The sequence below is a fragment of the Acanthochromis polyacanthus genome, chromosome 22 (genome assembly GCF_021347895.1).
Source record: "Acanthochromis polyacanthus isolate Apoly-LR-REF ecotype Palm Island chromosome 22, KAUST_Apoly_ChrSc, whole genome shotgun sequence".
NCBI lineage: Eukaryota > Metazoa > Chordata > Actinopteri > Pomacentridae > Acanthochromis > Acanthochromis polyacanthus.
This window is the reverse complement of record NC_067134.1, coordinates 17,330,378-17,352,906: the sequence shown is the minus strand read 5'-3', so window position 1 is coordinate 17,352,906 and position 22,529 is coordinate 17,330,378. Positions and strand designations below refer to the sequence as shown.

The 22,529-nt window shown below is 44.3% G+C and overlaps 1 protein-coding gene and 1 long non-coding RNA gene across 2 annotated transcripts in view; one reads left to right on the top strand and one right to left on the bottom strand.

Moving 5' to 3' along the window:
• Positions 1-11,180, top strand: part of LOC127532146 (uncharacterized) — a 30,906-nt gene extending 19,726 nt beyond the window's left edge. Inside the window, exon 2 of the long non-coding RNA XR_007939409.1 lies at positions 10,689-11,180. This is a non-coding gene — a long non-coding RNA (uncharacterized LOC127532146). The remainder of the gene's footprint in view (positions 1-10,688) is intronic.
• On the bottom strand, positions 2,735-19,111 carry LOC110971935 (sodium/potassium-transporting ATPase subunit alpha-1). Its single transcript, XM_022222344.2, is given in 24 exon segments — positions 2,735-2,916; positions 5,289-5,380; positions 6,394-6,495; positions 6,975-7,105; positions 7,204-7,349; positions 7,435-7,558; positions 7,640-7,794; positions 7,886-8,054; positions 8,137-8,287; positions 8,858-8,994; positions 9,077-9,252; positions 9,361-9,553; positions 9,736-9,779; positions 9,782-9,869; positions 10,607-10,915; positions 11,014-11,282; positions 11,931-12,048; positions 12,515-12,649; positions 12,853-12,966; positions 13,052-13,153; positions 13,298-13,399; positions 15,232-15,291; positions 18,513-18,623; positions 18,954-19,111. Coding segments are annotated over 24 exon segments (3,069 nt in total). The 5' UTR covers positions 18,966-19,111; the 3' UTR covers positions 2,735-2,887.
• Between the last annotated feature and the right edge of the window lie 3,418 nt (positions 19,112-22,529).

Genomic DNA, 22,529 nt, shown 5'->3' with positions numbered 1-22,529 from the left:
TCAGTGACATGATAGGAAATAATGGTGGAACTTTCAGGCATTTATGTTTATTACTCGCCCAAGGGACGCGTCGGAGTTATGTGACGATTTGCACTGATTTGTCCGTCTGTCTGTCTGTCTGTTAGCAAGATTATTTAAAAACGGACTTAAAGATTTGGATGAAATTTTCAGGAAAGTTGGGGGAGAAGCAGGCAATTTTATGTTTTCCATGAAGACACACACTTTCATTCAGGGTTTTCTAATCATCAGTTAGCCTTTCAACACCATTAGCTAGCACAATGTAGCATTAGAACACAGGAGTGATGGTTGCTGGAAATGTTCCTCTGTACCCCATGAAGATTTTCCATTAGAAATCAGCTGTTTCCAGCTAGAATAGTCATTTACCACACTAGCAATGTCGAGACTTTATTTCTGATTCATTTAATGTTATCTTCACTGAAAAAAAACGGCTTTTCTTTCAAAAATAAGGACATCTGTAACTGATCGCAAACTTTGAAAAAGTAATGTTTAATCCACTAAATGTTGTTTCTACACTTAAAATAAGCTTCAGTTCATTTAAAAGGTGTATCTGGTTGGAAAAAAGGCACGCAGAAGCCACCAATGAGCACATTTCTATAATCTGAATGTAAACCAAGGTGAAAATTTGCATGAAATGCTTGCAAAAATCTCAGAAATAACTAAGCATGTTTAAAACAGTCAAGTGTTGCTTCTGTTGTTAGGGCTTACACTAAACGGTGCAGAAATAGGCCTGTTTCAGAAACCTACAAAACACACACACATACACACTCTGCAGACTCAGTGAACAGCCAAGTCCTGAACCTTCGGCTGCTGAGTCCAGAGCTGCAGATTTATCGGATGCGGTGATGCAGACTCTGAGTCTGAACACAACCAGGCACCTGTTAGCTGGCTCATGATGCTAAATGTCAGAGGTGCTGCTTCCACAGCGTGTCTGGCCCCAGCAGCTCTGGGCCCCTGAAACGATCTCCGGTCTCTTTTGTTTCCTCCACTTTAGTCTAAATGCCTTCCAGCTCCAGGAGTCTGCCTCACTCGTCTCCCCCGCTGACACCAGAAGTCATAGGGAGGGGGATAATGCAGAGACCCCACTGGCTGTCATACTGCAGCCGGTTTGCCAGCAGCTGCACCCTGATGGCCATTTGCATCTGTTCCAGGAGCTCCTAAAGCCTTTCATCCCGCAACACAAATGAGAGATTTAGCGTTTCATCCCTGGATATGAGCCTGAAACATTCAGCCACTCGTGTGGACAGAAGAAAAGGAAGTTTCAGCTCCGCCAAAGCTTTATATTTTATAAAGCCTTGAGGGGAACCATGCTGGAGAGGACAGTTTCTAGTCTGCAGCTTTAACCATCAGCAGGCTTTGATAGATTGCATTCTGAAGGGGAGCTCTTCAGCCCTGAAGTAGACCGAGCCGGCAGCATGGAGGGCCATTGTGCCCCAGTAGGTAGACGGTGTCACTCACTGTCTGCCTCCCTGTGTTTCCTAATAGACTTTATCAGCTGGCCTGAAGAGCTCTCAGGCAGCGGAAGATAAGATAAACCTGAGACGGATCAAACACAGGAAGATTCGGCAAAGAGTTCATCTTCAATTTCGACATCCAGTCACAAGCTCCCGTCCAAAGCTGCTCTAAAAGATGGTGCACAACACAAACAAACAGAACCACAGGTGGACTGCATTCGCAGATGGACTCGCAGCAGCAGCCCTGGCAGGCAGACAGACGGACAGACAGAGCATCGCCTCATAGCTGCAGGTTTCTGCATTACGCCGTGTTTGTTTTGGTGCATTTACATCCATGCATGTGCGACGAGTGCAGCTCGCGTGTTGCCAGCGTCGCTCTATAAATAGCCCAGATTTTATTTAGATGTCGGAGGGAGCGAGGGCTCTCCAATGGGTTGCCATAGCAACAGGCACGTTCAGGGGGCCCTGCTGGTGAAGGAGGGCAGCACGGGTGGAGGATGAAGGCATGATAATGTTAGTCTGTCTGCAGCCTCCTTCTCTCTCTGACCATCGCACATAAAACCTCCGTCCATTCACAACTCGTACGACTAAAAAAAAAACCTCACATCCACTGACTGTTCTCATCGCTCGCTCTCCTTTCTTTCCTGTCATCTCCTTCCACATCCCTCCATCCCTTTTGTCTGCGGCGTCTCACATTAGCTCCCTCTGCCACGGAGCAACACCTGAGAGGCCGGAAAGCGGCGACAGTCATTAGCGTGTTGCTAATATTCCGCAGAATAGCTCCAACATTTCCCACGTGTGTGTGCGAAGCCGGCCATCTGCGAGCAGGTCGGCGTGATCACCGTGCGCACACACAAACACACGAGAAGGGGCGTTCATGATGACCGGGGTAAACACAAAGTAGATAGCAGCAGAGTGGTCCCAGCTCATTTTCACTGAGGGCCTCTTTGCATTAGCGGTCAACAGTGCAATCCATTGCAAACACTATTCCGGCAGAATGGCTCTTGAGATAATGGACTGACACACACACACGCACACACACTCCTGATATGCGTGTTTTTTCTACCTGCAGGTAAAGATTCAATTCTGGAAATTGATATTGAATTTGTGTTAAATTGGCACAGTTAAAGTGTCTGGCTTTGTCACATCTTCCCCCAGAAATATCAGCTTTTCATCAAGGCATCTAAAGAATTGTGTTTTCATTGAAACAGTTTTCGAAATCCTGACCAGGAAAGTGCAAAAGGACCAAACATGCATCGGTGTACAATGTTACGGAAATGTTTTATTGTGAATGACATATACATCGAGATAGTCTTAATTTAATCCATGCTTTGTGTGTTTTGGGTCTAGCTCCTCAGACAAATATGTAACATGGCAGTAAATAGTGATGGACTCACTCCTGGAGGACTGTCGACTCAGTAGTACGTCTCCTGCTCCACCCAACCTGGAAACCAGAGCAGACAGAGTTAGAACGTCATTCTGGGGGAGCTGGGTGATATCATCCCTCGCGCTCGCTGACAGTGATTCAAAGGAACAAGACATGCTGGATTTAGAGCCGTGGCTTTTGGCGCTGATGCCATTCGGAGACGAGTCCTGCAGCGACAGGAGAGGCTGCAGCGTTTTGGCCTCGCAGACGATGATATCATCCACGTATAGGAGAAGGAATGACTCAAGGTAGGAATTTATGTGTCTTAGAAACTATTCCAATGCTTGAATCATGTGAATTTGTCTTTTTGGGGCTTCATTTGGGCCAAAAAAATGATGAAACCTCAGGCCTCCTCGAATATTTTTTTTCTCTGATTTAGTTTCAGTAACTTTGTAAAAATGAAGTGTTTGAAAGTGTGTCGGCTCAGCTTGTTTTCTTTCTGTCTGGTTGAAGGTGATTAATTCACCGTGGCCGGGCAGTGGATGTTCACTGATCTGTGCTCGGGGCTCAGATGTACAAACACTGCGACACAAACAGCTGCATCAGAAGCTTGCACAGGTTCTGCTCAGCTTCGTGGGTGGAACGAGGCATGAACAATGCCGGGGTTGAGGGTTCAAATCCCACCGGGCAGCCGCCATCTGCCACGCTCAGCACAACACAAATTACACGCAAAAAATAGACACGGGGAGGACACACACACACACACACCTGTGATTCATGTTCACACTAAGCTGCCTTTACTCTGCATTGAGCAGCACGCCGTCTGTCAGGACTGACATCAGCAGCAGGACGACGGCGAGTTGATTTGGATTAACACCAGTTTCTCAATACCACTTCACACTTTTCTTCTGTGTGTTGGCCTGATAGTTGTCCCAGAATACACACAAATGTTCTGCTAAATCTGATGCAAAAGCCAAATAAGCTTCGTTTTTAGTGGTGACTGTTGGGGTTTCTGTGAGTATTTCATGAGAAATATTGTTAAAAAAAGACTCCAAAAGGTCAACTTTTCATGAGCTAAGACAAATAAAGCCTTGTATCCAATGTGGTTTTGAGCTAAACCCTCATTAGGGTCGCTGGAGCCTATCCTAGGTGGCTTAGGGTGAAGGCAGGGGACACACGGGACAGGTCACCAGTCTGTCACAGGGCTACATATACAGACAATCGCACTCACATTCACACCTACGGAAAATTTAGAGTTAGCAGTTAACCTCGGCATGTTCCAAAGATCCCAGGAAGGCCGGGACGCTAACCGAGGATCTTCTAACTGCAAGGCGAAAGTGCTAACCACCAAGCCACTGTCAGAATTTGAGCATCACTTTCTCAAACCATAAAAGCACACTGAATTCTTCACTTAAACTATCTAAATGGTTCCCTCTGGATGACTCATTAAGCCACTGAACCACAAAACCGACCATCAGGTTTGCTTTTTTTTTTAAATAAATGGCTAAATGGTACCATTTGGAAGAGCCACAAGCTGTAAAAGCCAAAAGAATTGTTTGATTTTAAACTTTCCAACAGCCCTTGAACACATCATATGACATGTGTGGCTCCATCTCAGAAAAATAACCAAATCTAAAATGTAATATTTCATCAAATCTGCTGAGAAAAAGACCCTTAGACTAAACTGATTCTCACAAATTTGATCAAAATCACTGGACGGTACGTCTCATTTAAAAATAAAACTGTTAGTGTGACCAGATTCTGTAAAAAAACAAACTATGAAGCCTCAGCTGTGACCCAGAATTCAGGGGTTGTGATATTTAATCAAAACCACTTTATTTTACAAAAAAAAAAAAAGCCAAAGTGAAGTCATTTTGACCGAACAGATTTTCTGAAAAGTAAATTTAGTGCTCTGGAGAAGTCTTTCAGTTGTGACCAAGCGTCACCTGACAAAAAATAAAAGTCTATTCAAGTGAGCTGGGTTGAACTGCAGGCAGTGTTTACACAGAGCTGATAGGAAACAAGTAAGGAAACTAATTAAAAATGCAAGTAGAGAAATATATAGAGAGTCAACAGTTTTTTCTAGTCATTTAGAAATGTGTTGAACATGTTGAATCCATTATTTCACTTTGTTTTGGGACAAAATTCTATTTATTGCAATGATTTATGGAATTGCGAGTGCCTTCCACTGCACAGACAAAATGTTTTCAGCTCTCATACTTCTACACATGGTTGCACTGTTTCCATAGTCGTGCAGGATTATTAGTAAAAATGTAAATAGGAGCAAAATAAAAGTTTGATGTGATGCTACATTTTCTGCGTCTGGCTTCTCATTTGGGCAGAAATGAAACCTTCCTGTCCTCCTTTTCTCCCAAAATTCACTTTCTATACAGAGGACATGTGTCACAGGTTCCTCAGAAAGCAAAAGGAGGGTTTGGTGAAGTTCTTACCGCCTGGGTTGCGTCTGAGGATGTATCTTCTGGCTTCATCGTAGAGGAAGATGAGGAGGGAGTAGGGGAAGGCACAGAACCACCAGCATGGCCTGAGTGAGGACAGATAGACACAGATTGAATTACAAAGTGACACAAAAGACAAGAGCCCTCTTCTTCTGCGGAGAGGCTGAGCGCTTTATGCCATTATGGCTGCTTGAGGCTTCTCTAAAAGCACATAAAAGCTTCGGTGGCGAACAAGAGTTTGAGAACTGGCCGCGAGAACGAAATGAAAAGCGGCGCAAGCGGAACGAGGCAGAAACATTTGAAGATTCTGCAGCGAGGACACGATCTGCAGCCCTAAATTACAAACCCACAAATCTTCATTTCACCTCTCTTGTAAGGAGCTGTTGATGGTGGAGCTCCACTATGGTTCTGCTAGAACTGCAGCAAAAAATTATGCTGCCAGTTTCTCCACATCTAGGATTTCCTCGGCAATCACTATCTTTCCATATCTGAAGCGAAACAGAAGGCAGAAATAACAAACGGCACAAACAGAAATGGTTACAGGAAGCTGCTCAGACACAGAAAGAGAAGCCGAGGTTAGTTAAACATCAGCAGACACCCAGAGAGGAGGCTGAGGAAGGTGAGGAAGAAGACGCAGAAGCTCTGGAAGGGATGACAAAGGCAGCGAGGAAGAAAGAAAACGGGCGAAGGAGGGAGACGCAAAACACTAACAAGGAAAACAAGACGAGGGGTTTCGAGCTGTTAATGAGCTTAACGGTGCTCCTGTTTGCTCTGATGGCTGAAGAATCTCATTAGCACGGCAGCTCAGAGCTTCACCCTGCCTCTGAAGTGGAAATCACCGCTATCACTAGATAATAGCAGGATAATAAAGCTCAAACTTCAATCCCAGCACTGCAAAACAACAACTCATCAGCGGACAAGAAACCTCCAGAAATAGAAAACAAATCCGCAAAACGAGCAGAAAAAAGGCTTTCATGGATTAACGCTGTATTAGATTATTACTTTGTGTTGACACAAAAAAAGCAACAAAGAGCAAGTGACTTGTGCGTAAAGCGAGTTCAATTCTGTGCAATGAGTGGGATGTGTGTGTTTTACTCACTTTAGGGGGTACATTCTGAGGGCCACGTCCATGCCGGGGCAGTAGGACAGGAAGGCTGCAAGAGCTGTTTCCTCAAAGAGTCCGAAGATCAGGATGCGGTTCCTGCGGGTGGGAAAATCAGTTAAAACAACACAATAAAGAAATATCAATGCCTCCCCAAATCACACAAATTATTCCTAAAGGGCCCATATTATGCTCATGCACAGATTCAGATACAGATTTTAGGGCTCTACTAGAATATTTTTTGATGCTTTAATGTTCAGAAGACGTTATTTTTTAGCTTTTCAGCTCATGGCAAAGAGCTAATTTGCTGACAAACCAGCATCAGGGCGGGTTTTATAAAAATATGTTGCATTGTGATGTAAATAAGTCAAGAGAAGCTTTGTAGATGAAGCTATAACACACAACAGGAAAAGAATTTTTAAAAAAAGTGTAATGTGGGCTCTTTTAAAATGGTCAAGTATGACACAATGTTGGTTTCGTTAACGGAAAATGAACGTTTTGTTTCGTGCAAACTTTCTTTATACAAGTTTTTGCTAAGGCTACATCATCAATCATTTGTTTATTTCTGGTGTACGTACTTCATTCCCTGCTGCAGGATGGAGTTCCTCCTGGTCTTACAGATGATCAGATCGGCCCACTGCACGATCACGATGCTGGCGAAGAACGCCGTGTGGCAGGTGAACTCTACTATTTTTCTGCGTTCGTACGTCTGGTGGTCAAGAATGAGAAGGAAAACGTTCACATTTTGTCCTTTTCTTGCCTTGAAAACTGAGTGGACTATATTGCTGCAGGGATTTTGTGACTGACCCACTGCTGTCCGTAGCTGTCTTCCAAGTCGTTTATATATTTATTGTCCCAGTGGACTCTGAGCCCCAACAGGTCCATGGGGAGGAAACCATTTTCAGCCAAGATCACAAAGTATGTGAAGAACCCAGCTGTGGCCTGCATCATACCTTTAAAGAAAACACTTTGTTAGACGCAGGGGAAAGAGACGCAGAGAAGACAGAACGTGGAAAAGGTTCAAAAAGAATCTGGTACCAATTTGTCCGTAGGCGATACTGATGAGCCTTTCATTCACTAGTTTGTCTGTTTTAGGGTTTCTGGGCTGTCTCTTCATGATGTCGCTCTCAGCTGCTTCATAAGCCAATGAGATGGCAGGAACCTGGAGACAGGAGATAAATATGTTAAAAAAGTAATCAGTTTATCTGTTTGTTAGCTAAGGTTTGATCTCCTCCATCTTTACCATGTCGGTTCCCAGATCGATACAGAGGATGGTGACGGTTCCCAGAGGCAGAGGGATGTTGGCGATGATGAAGAGGAGGAAGGGTGAGATCTCAGGGATGTTACTGGTCAGGGTGTAGGCGATGGACTTCTTCAAGTTGTCAAAGATCAGACGACCTGATAAAGCACAACAGCAGCAGATGTTTTAAGGAGTCAATCAAGCAGTCACATTGACGCTTTTATCTCCACAGGAACAATTCTCGATTACCTTCTTCCACACCAGTGACAATGGAGGCGAAGTTGTCGTCCAGCAGGATCATGTCAGCTGCCTGTTTGGAGACGTCAGATCCAGCGATTCCCATGGCAACACCGATGTCGGCCTTCTTTAAAGCAGGAGAGTCGTTCACGCCGTCGCCTGTCACGGCCACGATGGCTCCCTGCAGACAGGACAAAGTGTTAGGATGCTCTCAAAGTTGATTCATGTCTGTATAAAGGTCTTAAACTCCCTCCGATGCCGACCTGTCTCTGGCAACCTTCCACAATGATCAGCTTCTGCTGAGGGGACGTTCTGGCGAAGACGATCTCCGTGTGGTGCTTCAGGATGTCATCCAGCTGATCCGAGGTCATTTCTTTCAGCTCACCACCGTGAACCACGCAGGCCTTGGCATCCCTACAGAAGAATAAAAGATGTAACCCAACATCCTGTTTCTGTGTCATCTCGGCAAAACGAAAATTGCTGGGAAAACTTTAAAAGCCGGAAGTCCTTTCGACAAACAGACAGCACTGGCATTGGCAAAAAGAAATTACAGCTTTGTCAGCAACAAGCTAAATCCAAAAGAGATCTGATAATAAATGATGTATTTTTAGCACTTGTTCAAGCCATTGCACAGAATGTTATATAATATTTTGCAGGGACTTGTGACGTTTCCCATGATGACTGTGTTTTCTGTGTCTGTGTTTGCATTTTTTACAGCGTGAACACTTGCTGATAAAGAAAGCAGCTCAGAGCTACATCCAGATTTATTTGTCTGCAGTGAATTAATGGTAAAAGCCTTTTTGGCTGAGTAGATTGCAGGGCCTAGTTGGCAAACACTGATTTAATTTTGCACCTATTAGTACTAATATTAAGCAACATTGGCAGCTCTGTCACTAAAGAGCTGCATTTGGAAGAAGGATTTTCGACAGATGCTATTTATGCTTGAAAAATACTGGCTGAATAAGCCTCAGTGAGAGAACTAACCTGGGGTTGACCTCTGAAACTGGAACATTCAAGCGAGCAGCGATGTCTTCCACAGTCTCGTTGCCTTCAGAGATGATGCCCACACCCTTCGCGATAGCCTTGGCAGTGATGGGATGATCACCTGTGACCATGATGACCTAAGAGGAAAGAGGTAAACTCTTTACCTGCAGTCCTGAGTTTTACAAATCAGACTTCTGCAGAAACACGACAGTTACAAACCTTGATTCCAGCACTCCTGCATTTGCCCACAGCATCGGGCACGGCAGCACGAGGAGGGTCAATCATGGCCATGAGGCCGATGAAGCAAAGGTTCTCAGTGGGGAAGTTCACCTCATCTGTGTCGAAAGCAAAGCCCTCTGGGAACTGATCATCAGGCAGGCTGAAGTGGCAGAAACCTGGATAAGACAGGAGGGAAACGCTTGTCAGGAGTTCACAGTTTCTATTTTCTGCAGCAGCTAATTAAAAATACCAGGATGTGGCTCAAGACTAGAAGTATGTGGTACCCAGTACTCTCTCTCCCAGTCCTCCCAGCTCTACGTAGGCGTTCTGGAAAGCGTCCTTGAGCTCGTCGTCCAGCGGCTGCTCTTTGCCTTGCATCATGATGGTGGAGCATCGGTCCAGGATCCTCTCCGGGGCTCCCTTCATCACCAGCAGGTGTTTGGTTTCTCCAGGAGTCGCGTTCTTATGGATGGACAGCTGTGGGACGACGGTAGGAACGCTGGGTTAAAATGCTATTCTTCTGATCTTAATTTTAAACTTTCAGTCAAAAACAGGTCACTGATGACAGGAATAAACCCGACCACTAGAGGGCAGAAATCAGCATTTACCACTACACACATCATTCTACAGTGATGGGCTTGCTTGTATGGATTGTGCACCTGATATTTGTTGGTGGAATTGAAGGGGATCTCAGCAACTTTGGGTACTTGTCTCTCATGCCGCTAACAGATCCACAGCAGAGTTCGATACATTTCAGCAGAGCGGCTTCTGAGGCATCACCGGCTACGTCTCTCTGGATTGAAGCAAAAGACAAAGAGTTCAAACCAAATCATGATCACATCACCTCTCTTATTCATCAAATAACATAATATAGACGACAGCTTATACAACATGTGCACAGAAGCGAACTTTTTGCTGCCTTGCACAAACATATTGCAGTTATGGTGTTTGTTAATGTCACTGTGAAGAAGAAAAAAAGGGGCAGATGATTTACAGGAGTTTAGACCAGCTTCAATTTCTGTGGTATTTTTTTAAATAAATACTTGGAACACTATTTTGCAATAAACCCCTCCCCACTGCCGCAGTTAATTCCACTGCTATGCAATCAGCGGGTCTGTCTGGCCACCTCCTGCTACAGCCGCTGGTATATATTTCTGATGAAGCCTTTCATTATGTTGAGTGCTTTTTATAAAGACTTGTAGTGCAGTCTGGCTGCATTCGTGCTTTGTTTGATCCAAAAACTTCCACGCCAAGTCACAATGCTACAACACCTCCCACACAGGCACTGCGTCTCATGATTCATCGGGGTATAGTATCAAATTCACTGAAATGTTTTATGGAAGAAAATATTCCACGAGGTGATTAGTTTGGACGGTGTTACACAGAAAGAAAATGTCACCGATATCTCCCTCCACCGGTGAATTATTTAGACTCTTTTGTGGAGACCAGACAGAATGGGTGAACTGGAGCAAAACGGTGCGTGTTTGGCGACCAGAACGGTTTACAGGAGAATTCCGCAATGAGCTGCACCTTCAGAATGGGAACGTTGCCCTGCTCAGCCAGGAAGACGGCTCGGTTGCAGAGTCCGGCGATTCTGGCCAGGGCATTCCAGGTGGCCGAGCTCCTGTCGAAGGAGGTACCGCTCTGGTTCTCCGTGGTGTCGGCCTCGTGGATCTGGTTGTCGAACCACATGTGGGCCACGGTCATCCTGTTCTGGGTCAGGGTGCCGGTCTTGTCTGAGCAGATGGTGGAGGTGGAGCCCAGAGTCTCCACAGCTTCCAGGTTCTTCACCAGGCAGTTCTTCTTGGCCATACGCTTAGCAGTCAGGGTCAGACACACCTGGAGGTAGACACCAAGAGTTTACAGCTGTCACGAAGTCCGTTGCAGAAGAAGCTATTCTGATTAAACCAGATTAAACTACAGACGCCGGAACTCACAGTGACGGTAGCCAGGAGACCTTCTGGCACATTGGCGACGATGATACCGATGAGGAAGATGACGGCCTCCAGCCAGCCATAACCGAGGATCAGGGACAGGATGAAGAAGGAAACTCCCAGGAAGACGGCCACACCGGTGATGATGTGGATGAAATGCTCGATCTCAACAGCGATGGGAGTTTTGCCGCCTTCCAGGCTGGAAGCCAGAGTGGCGATACGACCCATGACAGTACGATCTCCGGTGTTGATGACGACTCCTCTGGCAGTTCCTGAACACAGAAGAGCGACATTGTGTTAGAAAAAAATAACAGATATTAATTTTAAACATTCCTCAGATGAGTTCACCAATAAAGTGATGATTTCATTTGATTTAATCCTAAACTGCGTTGCATAATTTTGGAAAAAATCTGATTTTCTTCTGTCTTCCTCACCATCGTTTGATCCAATTACAAGTGACCATGAATTGAAGCTTAAGTATGCAAAGTATTCAAGTAGCATTTTTTGTTGTCTCTGTTGAAAGTCTCTTCACTTCCCAACAACAGTAATCAGTGAATCAGCTGAAAATCCTGTCCACTCAGGCCGAAAAGCAGCCGCTTGTTTCAGTTCCATATACAGACGTCATCCAGCTGAACCTGGAGCATCAGGGACTGTTACAGAATGCAAGAAAAGCAGCAGAAAAGACTATAACCTAAAGCAAAGGGCCAAACGTGGGATGAGTTTTCTCTACTCGCGGCCTGAAAGTGACACCATGGGTGCTGCGTCTCTACAGAGCAGGTCATTATCGGGTTTGTTTAAGATTTATGGGTCATCCGGTGTTTTTTTCTCTCGGTTGTCCACTTTACTCTCGCTGTTTCTACAACCTTGCAAACTCTCACTGTAACGTCATCCGTTTGTTCCTGTCGTCATTGGTTCTGTACCTTCAACACAGTTGGTGGAGAAGAAAGCAATGTTCCTGGTTTCTAGAGGGTTGTCATTGGAGAAGTCTGGAGTACGAGTCTGGGGCTCAGATTCTCCAGTCAGGGAGGAGTTGTCCACCTGAAAGGGGAAGAAGAAACAGAGAACGACTTGAAGCCTTCAGGTCGACATAAAATACGCCAACTGGCGCTGTTGAACTTGGTTGTTGAGTTGAAAAGCGGGAATATGGAAACTGACCCATTTGGATTAAAAAAAGAAAGAAAATCCAAGGAATAAACATGTCTTGTTGTAGTTTCGAAACTAATTAAGAGGAAGTGGTGTGTAAAATGCCAAGTCTCTCAATCACTGTACTTCCCATCAGATGTTGGGCAACGTAAAGCATGACTTAGAGATTGCGCCATGTTGGACCCTCATTTCATTTGTCTTATTATGCAACTGACCAGGAAAAACACTAAAAAAATGATAGACTGTACACATTATCGGGACTTGATGCTAAACTAGCATCTAATCTGTCCTTCTAAATATCATCTAAATGCTGTTTTGCTCCATAAAAATGTCTCCTAGGTAAAGTTGTAAGTATTCAGACCTTGCAGCCGTGAGCAGAGATGATTCTCAGATCAGCAGGGATCCTGTCGCCTCCTTTCACCTCCACCAGATCTCCGACCACCACCTCCTCCGCGTTGATGTTCTTCTTCTCACCGTCTCGGAGCACCAGGGCTTGCTATGAAACCAGAGGCGAGCATTTTTACACAAGTCGCATTGCTTCATGGAAAGAAGATGACAGGTTTTTCAAATGTGTCATGAGTGTCGTAATACTACTCCTTAGCATTGTGCAAGATGTTCTGTTGCTTCAGATGAGCAACATTTGGAGAACAAGTGCAGTTAAACCAGACTTTGAGTGATGGCGTTATGGACATCTCTCACCTGTGGGACCAGGTTCTTGAAGGAGTCCATGATCTTGGAGCTCTTGGCCTCTTGGTAGTAGGAGAAGCAACCAGTGATGATGACGACAGCAGAGAGCACAACACCCAGGTACAGCTACAAAAAGAAAGAAAAGAGATGCATTAATCCTTTCATTTATACATAACATGCACATATCCTACCCTAACAAAGCCTGCCTTACATTGTCGTTGGCCGGTTCGTCTTCATAGGCAGCCTGGATACCGTAGGCCAGGAAGCAGAGGATGGCACCGATCCACAGCAGCATGGAGAAACCACCAAACAGCTGCAAACAGCATAAGAACAACACTTCGGTTTTCAGGTTTTTCTTGTTGCACTGGCTGCAAGGAATCAGCCTGAATTTGCATGTCTAGAATTTGAATTCAGCGTTTTGTATGGAAAATGCTCTTGAGTTTCAAGTGACTTTTACCTGTCTGCAGAACTTGACCCATTCAGGCGTCGTGGGAGGAGGTGTGAGGGCATTTGGACCATCTCTGGCCAGGATCTCTTTTGCTCTGGAGGCGGACAGACCCTGAAAAGAAACACAGAGAACAAGAAAAGAAGGTTTAGCGGTGACATGTTTGTAGCGCGTCTGTGTAAACTATGAATTACCATTACAGAAAACAGGCCGGTCGAGTTGTTGCCGGTGCTATAAATCTGTCTCCGTTCACGGGACGAAAACCTGATGAAGGAACATAATGACTCTTTCCTGCTGAATTTGGCAAACAGGTTTGCTGCTATGACTATAAGCTGTGGTGGATTAAAGTTTGGTTGACACAAAAACACAAGAAACCACAGTCACAGGAAGAAAGATCTCAGTTATCCTATAATTAAAAGCCTCCTCTTTTTACAATTAGCTAGTAACAATATAGCTTGTGGTAAATCAGAACTTCTGATATTGGGAGGGAAGGTTTTTGTCTCTATTGTCAGTAAACACTTGGACAAAAATGGTGTTGAAATGGAGAAGTGAGGTGTGTCTTTCTGGAGGGAAACCAGGAGTAAAATGCATCTTTTTTTCCTTCTTCCTAGAGTCAATAAGGCCGGTGTTCCCGCGTGAATGAAGCCTTTGTTTTGGGGAAAACTCAGACGGCTCAGATTTCAGCAGGTAATGAGAATCAGCGGACTGTGGGGTTGTATTGGGTTGTGTAATGGGATTCTGTGTGTCATTGGCTTGATGAAGACCATGAACATGAAGAGATAGTCGAGTTTCTCTCTTTGGGTACAACTTGAATCGAAGGGCCGTAACTACTTCTTCCTTTCTTCCCTCTAAAGTTCTCTCACCTTGCAGTTTACTTAACTTCTGTCACCACGTTGATGCAATGAAGGTAAACTGGAGTGGGAAAAATTGTGTTGCAAGAAACTGTGCTCTAGTTATTCACAATATTTATTAGATCTACTTTCTACCACAGAAATGGTCCTTCTGACCCAGTAGATGGTCTGTTCTAGGGATTGAGTTTGGGGTCATTCAGAAATATCCCTAATTTTGAAAGAAAAGCTTTTCTTTTCAATGAAGACAACATGAAATGTATCAGAAATGTACAGTCTAGACATTTTCATGTGGTAAATGACTATTCTAGATGGAAACGTCTGATTTTTTTTTTTTTTTTTTGGAATATCTCCATAGGGGTACAGAGGAACATTTCCAGCAACCATCACTCCTGTGTTCTAATGCTACAATGTGTTAGCTAATGGTGTTAAAAGGCTAATTGATGACTGGAAAACCCTTGTGCAATTATGTTAGCACATGAATAGAAGCATGAGTGTTGCCTAGGTGACCCCAACCTTTTGAAGAGTAGTGCATTTAGATTTAGGTTCCTTCCTTGACATCGTACAAACATCTGAGGGACTTGTAAAGGATATAATTTAAGGGATAATACAGAAAAGACTCACGTCTTTGCTGCAGAAAATGTGTATTTTATCGATTTCCTTGTGAGTACTTTTCAGGTCTCTTAAAATCCTTGTTACTGTTTGGTATATTTGGTTGTCCACAGCTAAAGCCACATGGTTGGTTCATTTTAGAGAGTCACATGTCAAAGCTGTTGCTAACACTGATGCAAATTTTGTTTATTTTAAATGTTAAAATGACAGATTTCTGTGCTAAAGGTGCTACAGAGGAAGTTCCTTTATATTAATGAAACAGTATAATTTGATTAATCTACGCTACATTCTTTGCATGCTGCTATATCTTGTCCATCTCCGCTACTTTGCTCAAAGATGCTGCATGAACTGGAGGAGAAATACATTCAAATTATGTCATTTTCAAGTGTGTTTCTATAGTTGTGTGCTTGCATTCTGACATCTTCCTGGCCTCTGTGACACTGTCACGAGCAGCCGCCGCATTCATTATCCCGCTGACAGACTCACCCTGGTCAGGTCGGTTCCATATTTTCTATGAAGCTCATCCAAGGTCAGCTTGTGGTCGTCCTGTGGACACAGAGGGAGAAGGAGATTGAGAGACATTGCGTAAAACAAGCCGAAATCCCTGTCATTTTATAACCGCAGATATTATCTCCTCTGAGGATTAAAGAACGCCCTCCACGCTGCTCCACACGGTCTGATTCTTCAGAGCAGACATTCAAGTCAAACCAGAGCGATGATTTACGAACTCGAAGCCAAACACGAAGGCCGAACCGCCAAGAAGAGTCAGTTCACCGCGAGCAAACACTCATTCAGGAGAATCAGTGACACCCAGCTGACACACTGGTGTTTGCGCCAACATCTGCAAATATGTTGGACATTTTTAGGTTCTCCATGAGAGGATCACTATCAGTCATAGAGGAGAAGCTCAAGTGTTGATGAGAGAGGGTTTACAATTAAAACCAGCTTCCACGGAGCCGAAATGTCTTTATTTATAAGTGGATAGTGAACAAGCTGACACATCCATGTGCCTACACTGTGTTTTTCTGAATAACGCCCACAGCCAGTGAATGAATAGAGATTCTTCCTGTGTAAATTGGATGATCTGCAATAATATCTGACTCCTACTTTCATTATTCCTTTATGCTGCGAAACAACAAAGTGTAGGAATCGTCAAACAGAATGCATAAGAGATGCCCACACTGGTTAATGTGGCGTTACACTGACCACAAACCTGTGATCAGTTCTGTTGTGATTCAAACGTTGCCAGAAAAACCATTGAAGGAACCGTAATCTCCATTTATTTTCCATTTCAGTGGTAGGTTTTCCTTGAAACAAGAGCTTTACATTCTGCCTCATCCTGACATAATGCTATAATTATTATATATAAGGAGAGTAAGCCACGTAGAAACTCATTATTATTTATTAGAGTATAAGTAGGAAAGATTCCAATTTTATTGAAATCGTGTCTCATTTGCATCCTCTGGGAAAAGCAGGGTTATTTGCCTCAGTTTTAGTGCACTTTATGTTTGACTGATTCTATCTTTAATCGTATTTTTTTCAATTTATTCTAATGGTTTTTTAACAAGTTCTTTTTGGTTTTTTTTTTAAAGCTACATTCACTGTTAATGTGCTCAGCTTTTAAGTTAATGTTTCTCGGAGTTTAAGCACAAAAGCTGAGTAGAATAACGTTGAAAAAAGAGGCTACAGTCGATACTCATAATGCTCTATTATATAAGCGAATGTGAGAATCGCAGCTGCTGGTTTACAGTGAATGAATGAATGAACAATGACTGTCACCACTCAGTGACAGCGTCCTATTCTAAGCTCACTTTGACGGGTTATGGTTCAGTTTTCCACAGCTGGGAGTTTATATATAAATAGGTAAATAAATGTGAAAGAGCTGGCTGAAGTGGGTCACTTTATTGAACTCTCATCAGTGGGAGAGTGTAATTGCACCGTTCTGCCACCATATTGTTGTATAATAAGGAGGAAAATCTGGTATCACGAGCCCCAAACCACTGCGGTTGTCTTTAACCCTGAGTCAGCAGCTCTTCTGAAGCTTGCCGAAGACAGCTTTGAGCAAATACCAACATCTATGATCATGTTTGGACGCTTCTATATTCAGCTGATCTTCCCGTCTCTCCGGGAATCGTTGCCATTGTCTTTGGCTGGACTTTGACGCCGCAGTTTAATTGTACGATGGTGCAACAATCATTAATGTGTCGGCTCCTTGGAGACCAACCTGCACTTTTACTGCCGTTCCACCAGCAGGTTGTTATTATTTAACCGCACCACCAATCTGCAACCTGTGGATTATTAATACACGGCAGCTTTTATTGGTGACCTTGATGGAACTCCGTGCGGCAGTAGAGACACATTAAAGACGACGTCTGCTCTTAATTGCGGTAAATGATATGCTAAGCTGGGAGGTCACAGCTGATTGGCGATACGGTTGCTATGGCGTTCAGATGTCCTTCAGCGGCGGCAGGACTTTGAGATGTAGTTAAGATGTACAGAGGACAGTCATCATTAATGTGTCACTGAGGTTTGAGTTTTATTACCTAATAACCTGCAGAGAGCTCGGTTACCTGACACTGAACAGGAGACTCAAGATTAAAAACAAAACGCCGCTATAAAAGAATTAATCAAAAAACTGGCCACCAGCCACGAAAGGCGTATCGTCATCATAGTTCATGAAAAGTTGTTTTAGAAGCATATGACACATCTGCAATTAGTGACACCTGCTGACCTTGTGAAAGTCATCAACCAGTTAAAATTAATCTTTCCGCAAAATAACCGAAGATGAAAACTCCTGGCAGGAGATTCCAGCGCTGCTTGTTCCCTAATATCTAATTAGTGCTTTGAGATAAAGGTCAGAGCTGAATGTGCCTCCTGTGACCTTGTCAAGGACATGAAGTTATGAAAGTTACAGACATCATGTTTCATAAGTGGGTGGGTAAATGTCTCCAGCTTAGGAATCAGAGGAAACCTGAACAACACCTTAAATAAATGCATTTGTTGCTTTAACACACCAACAATGTGCATTAAACATAGAGTTGGTGCTGTCAAATCCTCTCTTATCCTTCGTTTGATTGCTGACCTTGGGAAGTGACCTCAACAAGCCTCACATTCAGAGAAAAGCTGACAGCAGTGGAAGCTCTCTTCTATGGACAAGATATTTCAAATTTCACAACTCTGAGTGTCCACTACTGCCGCTGGCTGCTCTGATAAACACATTACTATCTGCCTGATTATGGCCGAAGATACCGTGAACAAAGCGTGACAGTGAAAGGCAATCACAAGCCGGGTAATATGTGTTTACTGTGCGGGGCAGGAGGACTAATTCATGTGTTCGGAGACGCTAAAGACTATAATGACAACAGAACTTCTCACCCGGCGTTTCAGCATCAAAAAAACGATCTAGATAAGCGCGACTTAGGAGTTAATTATAGCTGAGAACTCCTTAATAACATGTGACAGAGTAAGCAGCAATCTGTATGAAATATAGGCCAGACGGCTGCATCTCATGTGACTTGCCATGAGGCCACAGAGAAGATTTGTCTGAGCCGTGACTGTATCATCGCTGTGACTGAAGCCAGAGACCGACAGTGTTAACAAGCCCTGACTGTCACTAAGAATGAAGCAGGCAGTTGTAATGTTCAGGAAAGTTGCTCTGCTCAACATACATTCCTTCTAGTTTCACTTAAGGTGGATTCTTCATGTTCCACACTCTTTAAAAGTCATTTTTGAAGCAGGTGGTGGCAGGCTGATGCTTGTGTACTCACCAGGTCCACTTCTTTCTTGAGTTCGTCCATATCCTTCCCCCCTTTGCCCTTCTTGCCTTTCTTGGTGTCGCCATCTGAGGTTGCTGCCAGTTTGTACTCTTCTTTCCCTTTCTGCATTGGAGAAAGCGACACAGAAGTGAGCCGGTAGATAAGACTGAACACATGCAGGAGTGACTGCTGCTTCCTCTTTTGTTGCACGAGTTGGGAGCCTCAAGCAAGTCTACTGTTCAAACATGAAGTCAAAGTTAATCATTGCTAGAAAGACTAGGGAATTACTGTTCATTTTAAAAGCGTTTCAGACACAGCAGAGAGCAAAACTAAAGTACAAAGTAAACCCACAACTTTCACCAGTAACTTTAGTTTGAGCCCAAGACTGAAAACACCATAAATCTTAGTCTAAGTAGTCTCAGAAGTGAAGCCAAACCCAGTCCCAGTACTTACTCCCAGCCCCATGGTTGCAGTCTGAGAGCAGTCAATCCAATTGTCTTTTTAAATTGAAACTTCCCTACTCCGCCTCTCTCTCTCTCTCTCGCTCTCTTGCTCTCTCCCTCAGCCCTGTTGTGTCTTCCTCACTCCCCGAGCAGAGAAGATAGGCTGCTTCACATTAGCGTACCTTTATAGCCACGGGCCTACCTGCCCCGAGGAGGCGGAGCTATGGGGGGGAGGGGGAAATGAAACTGGCCAGGTGAGTAGCAGTGTGGGGGGGGAGGGGAGTAATGGTGCAGGAGAAACAGGAGGGTAAATCTGGAAAAAAACAACTTCCCTGCTCTGCTCTCCTTTTTCTTCCTCCCAGTTTCTTCTTTTTCATTGAGCTCCATTTCACCTGCAGCGGTCACGTGTTCGACCAACCCTCCTCCTGTGAATCCCAGTTTACACTACAAACAACCACCAACAGAAAAAAGAAAAGCCAGATAGTGGAACAGTGAATGAGAGATACATGAGATAAAGCCACAGTCGGAAGGTGAAAGTCCAGTTCTGGAGGTGACCGGAGGCCCAAAGCCGAGCATTTGAGTGACAAAGACTGAAAATAACAAGGCTGATTAAAGCTGACTCTGTTTTCCCTGAGAGGGAGTGAAACTGTTGCTCATAGATAACATGAGGAATGCAGAAGGGAGTGATCCTCTGAGCCTGTAGCTGTTACAATCCACCTTGTAATCGATTTTGACGTTCTTCCACCTCAGCAGCTCTGGAATGTTTTGCACAAAGCAAACCCTCTGTGTTCGATACGGATTCATGTCCTGTACATTGACGAAAGCTTTAAAAGGCTGGCCATCCTGAGAAACGCGCAAAAATCCAATTTTAGATTCAGTTTGTGTCCAACGGCAAATGGAATTGGCTCGACAGAAACTAAAAGACTTCAGCTGTTTCATGAATCTAAAGCAAAGCCATAAAGCTTAGCTGAGGCTTTCAATGACCGGTCGAGCAACACACGGTGCCCTTGAACAGACAAAGTGATCTCTCACTGGGCTGTTACAAAAAAAAAACAAAAAATGAAGGCTTGAGAGGGAAGGTAACTGGGAAAAAGCTTTCTGGCCCAGTCAAAGTCATCGTTCGTGACCCTGAAGCCACCTCACGAGTGCATGAAGTGCTTTTCCTGTTCATTGAAACAGGCAGGAAGGAGGAAGGACTGTCCTTGGTGGCAGGCCGGTGGGGGCTGCTGGAAGTGTTTGTAGTAAACTTCCGAGCGTTAAAAGTCACTCAGCTATGCAGGGAGGAGGGCTGAAAGAGTTGTAAAAAATCTAGGGGAGGAGAAAACTGGAAATTCTGAGAAATGAACGTGAGCGACAGGCCTGGAGGACAGCAGTGGACGGAATTCAGTTTGCTGAATATGAACTAAATCCAGGAGGAGGAGGGTGATACAGGAGATAGAGAAAAGAGAAGAGAAAAGCCTTCAGGGGACAGCCAGACAGCCAAACCTAGTTTCCTGCTGCATGCGCTCAGATAACAGCATCAGCTCACCACAGTACAACAGAACCCAAAGGAAACGGGTTGCGGTTCAGTCGCTCATCACAGCTTCATTCAATTAACCGTCCAGCTAACAGCACTTGACAGCACATCATGTCAGCTTTGATGTGAGCTGCTTAATTCCTCGGAGATCTGTTAAGCTTCGCATTGACACACGGACGCACCTTCTATTCAAACACACCGACGACTTGTGTTTACTCTAACATCTGCAGGATTCATACTTAAGCACCTCTAAGTCTTTGGGAAACCGACCTCCCGCACAGCAGCGATGGGATTCCTGCATCAATAAAAAAAACAAAAAATACCAAACCGAGTTTAGTGTCTCCCTGTGAGGTTTTCTGCGGTTGGTGGGGGGGTTGGAGGTGGTCGGTCGGGGGCTGAGCTCTGTAATGACGCTGCGTCGGCTCCTGTTTAACCCCAAACACTGCTCTGCTACACATAAACAGCGCTGGAGACGTTAATCCTCTCCCTGGAACGTCACTACTAGCAGGAACAGTGATATTATGAGGAGAAACATTAGAGAGACAAAGGCTTGGTGTCACTCAACGGCCAGTTTAGAGCTAGATTTAACCTCGGTAAGAGAGGTTCACAAAGATGTTCTGACTTGCATCTGCTTCTACCCAGCCATGGAGACAGTTTGAGTTTTATGTCCATTTGCATCCATTATAATTAGAGTGGAGGGAGGAAACAGAAGGAATTAAAGGTTTATAGCTCAAACCATATCAAATTGAAACCATGTGCACGCAATTTGGGTAAACCAATGTTAGTCGTTAACATATTCTGCCGTGCCGCTGAGATAATTTTCCATGATATCAGAAAGCCTTTAAGCTCTCTATGACTGGTCCCCGTGTTGTAAATGTTTCACCACGCAACCGGTTGATCTCGTTGTACTTGAACTGTCCTGACCTTTGGACCGAGTGGGGCGTAGAGGAGTTTAAAACGTTTAATAATCAAACCACAAGCTTTTCGGAATGCTCGGCACTGATTGACGAGAGAGGACAGGCATCTATCGGACACATAAATCCCCATTCTGACACCAGCAACTGAGATTGCATTTACACTCTGACCTGGACAAGCTCTCACCGGCTTATTTGGGAAAGAGATACATGTATGATTAGTGAGCCTGTTTGCTTTATGCTGGAATATTTTTGCAGCGGCGCTCCGTTACCATTTAGCAAACATTCAGCAGTGGACAGCGGGAGAGACTTTCAAAATGAAACTCAAACCAGAAACCACCTTTAAACTGAGCTTTAACTAGCATTCAAAGAATATTTGAAGGGTTTGGAAACACAGTGGAAGATATCACATTTACCCCTTTTCCACCAAGAGGGTCCAGGTGCTAGTTCAGTGCCAGTGCTAGTTGGTTCAAATCTCACATCTCCATTGGCAAGGAGCCAAGTTTGAGTTAGTTACATCATTGCGTCACCTTAAAACATCAGTACATCACTGCATGTGCAGCCATTCAACAACGTTCGCGCATTGCAGCCATCTTTGACTTATGACTTTGCAAGCCTACATTGCTTACCAGCAGCTGACTAGCTAGCAAACAATAGTTAACGCCAACCTCTGATCACTGATCCTGTTTCTGCACCACGTTAGCTGTTATAGCATTCACACTGTGGGACTATTGCAGCTTGAATATTCATAGTAGGCTAACAGCAGGGTGTTTAAGGAATAAAAACTGACCTATGTTTCTGCAGCTGATCATTAGTCACTGTAACCCCACCCACCAGCCCCTGAAGTACTCGGTTCTTAGCTCTGACCCGGCCACCCAAAGAGTTGCTGATTGCTAAACACCAGTTTTTGGAGCATGGAGCCGGCGCTTAGGTGGTGGAATCACAAAGAACCAGTGCTTAGTCAGGCTCTGGCTATGAACTAGCACTGGAACCAGATTGGTGAAAAAGAGTTGCTCCTGTAGTTTTTGAGAAAAATGGTTGTGTTTTCGAGAATGGTCTAACATTCAAAGTAACACTGTATTCGGGTTGTGGCTTAAACCACTGTTCCACTAAAATTTAGAGCATAAAATGTGACAGAAATTATATAAAACTCAGA